This window comes from Olea europaea, unplaced genomic scaffold, assembly GCF_002742605.1.
Source record: "Olea europaea var. sylvestris unplaced genomic scaffold, O_europaea_v1 scaffold1545, whole genome shotgun sequence".
Lineage (NCBI taxonomy): Eukaryota > Viridiplantae > Streptophyta > Magnoliopsida > Lamiales > Oleaceae > Olea > Olea europaea.
In genome coordinates, this window is record NW_019233045.1 from 129,908 (window position 1) to 134,982 (window position 5,075).

General features: G+C 36.3%; 1 protein-coding gene across 1 annotated transcript; it reads left to right on the forward strand.

Annotated features, from left to right (window-relative positions):
* Positions 1–470: 470 nt before the first annotated feature.
* Positions 471–4,824, forward strand: LOC111376669 (la-related protein 1B-like). The gene is made up of 7 exons (XM_022999641.1): positions 471–1,014; positions 1,583–2,117; positions 2,196–2,343; positions 2,433–2,523; positions 3,491–3,562; positions 4,031–4,353; positions 4,455–4,824. The coding sequence occupies exons 1-6, from the start codon at positions 568–570 to the stop codon at positions 4,208–4,210; spliced, it is 1,473 nt and encodes a 490-aa protein (XP_022855409.1). The 5' UTR covers positions 471–567; the 3' UTR covers positions 4,211–4,353; positions 4,455–4,824.
* Positions 4,825–5,075: the final 251 nt, after the last annotated feature.

Consider the following 5,075-nt stretch of genomic DNA (forward strand, 5'->3'; position numbering starts at 1 on the left):
AGAAGGGATTACAATTTTTGAATAAATAAAAATTTTTCGTCGCATTCTTGTTCTCAAATTAATATAAATTGTTCCCGATTACGATTTCTTTCTAAGATTCTTTTAAAGATAAAGTAAAAAATTTCATTTGCTTATTGTATTTTTCAAAGCAAATAATCATACAGTAAAATGCAAATAGATATATTATCCAAATTTTAAAGCACATTAATAATTTTTTGAACAAAAACCATAATTAAGAATGAAGTATTTTATTAATGAATTGTTAAAAATTAGAATGTGATGAAATAAAAATTAATTAAAAATATAAGTGTGATAATAAATAAATAATAATAACTTTTAATATATATATATATATATATATATATTGTCCAAGCATAATTCCTTGGTAAATTCTGAACAGTCGCAACTCTGAAAAAAATAAAAATAAATAAATAATATTAAAAAATATATTATACTCCTACGGAGAAAGAGAGAGAAGTTGATCACACTCTCTACTGTCCAACGCAAACCCTAAATCTATATTGATTCTTTTTTATCGTGTGTAAATTTTTTTTCTGGAGCCCGGTCATGACCGCCGATTCACCAACCAGTGATCACCTACCGCGTTCACCTGTAACCTGTACCTCCATTGCCGCCGCGGTGGATGGTGGCGTTACCAGTCCTAGGCGGCATGGTGTCGCCACGCCGTGGACCTCTGTCTTTCGTGGAAATCCAGCGTCTCCGCCGCCGATTGTTTTGGCTGTGCCAGAGCAGTCTTTTGCTTTTGAAAAGGATCCGATGGAGAGTTCTAGCCCTGAGGCCCAGCCTGAGAGCTCGAATGTTAACGGTGACGGCAATGCAGGCCGTCCGAGGAGACATGCTTGGAATACAACTGTTAACGGCGTCGTTGAGCCTAATTCTGTTATGGTTGATGCTGTTTCTTGGCCCGCTCTCTCTGAATCAATCCGGGCCGTCCCTAGATCATCATCAGAACCATTCAGACCTATTCCCAATGGATCAGCCTCCTCTTCTCAGGTAAAATTACATTATTCAGTGAAAAAAAATGTCTGTGTTTAGTTTTTATGCTTCTGCTTATGGATTTCAATAATGTTTTTAGTGCTTCATTCTGTTGAATAATTTTGTGCTACGTCTCTTTTGTATGTGTCTGCGCTGATGTGAATGTTAATTTAGTATGTAGAGTTTAAGTTTTGCTGTAAATGTGAATGTATGATTTGGGTTTCTTGCTTCATATTTATGATTGTTGAATGTCCCCGAGAATTTGGTCGAAGGAGGTTAACATACAATTTATTTGACCTCAGAAAATGATAATAATAAAATAATTAAAAAGTGTAATTCTCTAGTTCTGCCAATTCATGCCAGTTGTTAAAGATACGAAAAAGATCAATTATTTTTCCATATACTAATGGATCATTGTTTATTTTCTAGCTTCTTTTATCTTTCAACTGGGGTCTATATAAAGATTAACAGAGATTTAATTCTCTGATATTGACAGTGTTTGTACTGATTGAAAGGCCTTATTAATTAGTTTTTCTGTGGAGGCATTCCCATGATGTCTTTGCTGATATTTCTTTTCTTTTGATAGGGACCTATAATATCTCAACCGCCTCAGAGACAAACTAATACAAATGCTCATGTTAATTCTACTGTGAACAATATGCCTACTAAACAAAGGTCTAGGCATCGTGGCAGAGGTGCTGGTGGAGGCAGCTCCTCTGGAAATGGGCCTTCTTCTAGTGTCTTTATTCGGCCTTCTCCCCCTCAGCCACCTCCGTTTCCTGTGTTTAACATGCCTTATGCTATGGTACCACATATGCTGGACACTCCCGTAAGAGGAACAAGACCAGGGGGAGGAGTTGGGGGTTCCCAGCCACACAACGGCAATGATTCTTCTCCTAGGAATAATTCAAGAAGGGGTAACTATGGGCCCCGCCCTCGTGGAGATGGACCATATCATAGTAATCACGGAGTCAGGCGGGATCAAGATCGCAGAGATGTTCATCTTTCCCATCAATACGTTCCTCCCGTGGGGTATATGCCTACTCCGTTTCCCCCTGGGGCTCCACCGTTCATTTCTACTCCACCAGCCGGAAGGGTTTTTCCTGGCCAAATGGGGTTTGGTAAGTCTACTGCATGGTGTCCTATGTTAGTTAGACGATCTGGACTAGTTTTGTTACTAATATATTTGTATCTTACAGATATGTCGTCTCCCTTCATCTATGTTCCAACACTGCTCCCAGAGTCTTTCAGGCCTATGCCGATAATGCCTCCACCGCCACCTATGCTTTTTGCCACTAGTGGTTCTTTGCCCAGTTTGATTGTGAAACAAATAGATTATTACTTCAGGTAAATATAATTTGGAACTCATTTGAAAGAACTATGTTTTATTGTTGCTTTATTATTAGTTGCTAAAGCAGTCCCCTACTTTGTTCCAGTGATGAAAATTTGGTGAAAGATAATTTTTTGAGGTCCAACATGGATGATCAAGGATGGGTGCCCATAACTTTAATTGCCAGCTTTCCACGAGTAAGTGTGAAGGATTCATGTTATCTAATATCTGTTTTATGCGAATAGTTTGAACCATATTGCTACAAAGCTGGCCCATATTAGAAGCCTTCTAATAATAATTAATGCTTATACACTTAGTCTAGCTTTTAATTGTAAAAAGGTCATAAGATTTTATCCTGGTTTTACATAAGATGAGATCAATTTATTTGGTGCTTAATGGTACATTGGTACTCCTTTATAAGTAATTGATCTTTATTTCTAACTTTGAGAAATAATTTCCATATCGGTATGACCTTGTGAGTAATTCTATTTCACAATGAAACCCTGGGATTCATTTCACAATATAATTGTTTCTTTATTTCCCGGAGCATATATAATGTGCAGAAGTTCTATTAAGTGCAAGAGTCTGTAATTATATAGAAGCACTACTGTCTTAAGTTGTGTTATTGAGCTTCCACAAGGATATTTTAGTATTTTTTACATCTTCATGATTCACGATTTTTGGTGGCATTTATTTTTCCTGCTTTATTCTTGGTTTTATATGAATGCAAATGTATCAGGCAGATAACTTTTGAACGTTGAATTTTTTGTCAAACATCTCTGGATGGTATAGAATTTCTTTTCCTCCTTTTTTGCTGGAATTGATGTCCAAAGTTCTTATTCCTATTTTGTATTTCCATTGCAAGCTCACACTTATCGATGATCTTAAGATATCAATTGTGATATCATCTTGAATTCCCCGGGGCATTTTATAACCTAAGTGACCATGATTGGAATTAGAAAATCCCTTCCTGCACGAGGATTTAAAAGATGACGAACTCTCTAAACTCTTTTGTTGCATTTAAGAAAAAGCATATTTTATAGATGTGCCCGTCTGCTAAATTGCTTTTGGTTGATTTACGAGTTTCATTTATATGCAGTTTTTCATATTTGTTAAGTGTTCTCCAATGCACAGATCAAAGTTGTCTAGTGGTCTTCTTTTCAGGTTCAGCAATTGACATTTGATGTCCCATTCATTTTGGATTCTTTGAGAAATTCAAGCGTTGTGGAAGTACAGGTAGCATTCTATGATATGGTTTCTGAGCTTCAATTTTCTCAAATATTAGGTTGATTAATCTTCTTTGATCTTTCAATTATGCCCATGTTTTGCCCCCATTAATTTTCATTTCATTCCATTTTATTTTTCTCTCATATTTTCAACCACACAATCTTCCATAAAATAATATTACACGTAAATCGAAAAATTTCCTTTCCTTTTCAACCACTCATTTTTCAAAAAAATACTATTCCACTCCTTTTCATTTTCATAAAATGGGGACCAAACGGGGGCTATAAATATAATTTTCTGTCACGTGTGAGTCCATGTGTACAAGTGTTCTATTAGAAATGTGTCATGTTGGATAAGAAAAATGCCAGTCCTCAGAAGGTTAAAATTCATCTCCTGTCAGTATCTGCTGATTATGGAAAATTGAAAGAAGCCATGGCATAATATTTTTATCTCAGTGGTCTTTGTGTTGACTTGCAGGGCGACAAGTTGAGGAAGCGTAATGAGTGGAAGAAATGGTTACACAATGCTGGTTGGTCCAATACTAATTCTGGTTCACACCCTCTTGGTGCTTCACCAGAAAATGTTCTTGCAACCTCCTTCCAGGATGTCTCACTGGAAGATACTACAATTGATGCAAATGGCACTGTGGATGGTTAGATTGAGATGTCTCCATGTAAATATACATCTGCTGATACAACTACAATGTCACAGTTGGCTAATGGATGATACTGTAGAAGACGTTCGTTTAATGAACATATAAAAAGTTACTCTGCCAAGAAAGTTTTGCACATACTATCAAGGTTGGTCTAGTTTGCCTTGAATTTGAAAAATAATGCCAACGATGTGAGAAAATCTCCTATTTGATAGTATTTTTCTTGACTAACCTGTGCCTGATTTTCAGGACGCATCTGGTGGGGAGAGAGAAAATAAGCTTATGTAACTCTTAGACTTAGAAAGACTGGAAATGAAGTCAGATGAAAACAGAGCTGACATTATATTGGTACAGAAATGGCTACCTGAATTTTTTTTTTTTTTTTAAATTACGATGTGGATGGACAGTTGTTTTCTGGATTTGGTATTTAATTCTGGATAAATGTTTTGCGGTGAATTCTATTCGATATACTTGGCTTTATGACAGAAAAACCATGCTGAACCATAGAGCATAAGTGCTCTGCCAGCATCATTAGAGTGTGATCTCTGCTTTATTTTGTGTTTGATACTTTCCAAGTCCTCTTGATTATCGCTATAACATACTCTCCCATTTTTGAATATTTTGATATTTTATCATTTTGTTCATTTTCATTATACTCACTCCTATATATTGGCATGCTCGTATGCATCTGTAATGTTCAGGACCCTCTCTGATTTGTTGTATCTTAACCAGCAGTAATGTAGGATCATTGTCGACGTTGTGGGCTTCATCAACAGATTATTAACTAAGCCTGTGTTAAACCAATCTTTCAGTGCAATCTGTACATTGCTGTCTTCCTTGACCTGCCAAGATTTTGATCCATTTGCTCAA

Bases quoted from the DNA above. Each gene is read 5' to 3' on its own strand.
- LOC111376669 (XM_022999641.1), top strand. From the start codon at position 568: ATGACCGCCGATTCACCAACCAGTGATCACCTACCGCGTTCACCTGTA. The intron at 2,118-2,195 runs GTAAGTCTACTG...TGTATCTTACAG, and splicing joins TCCTGGCCAAATGGGGTTTG to ATATGTCGTCTCCCTTCATC. The intron at 3,563-4,030 runs GTAGCATTCTAT...GTTGACTTGCAG, and splicing joins CAAGCGTTGTGGAAGTACAG to GGCGACAAGTTGAGGAAGCG.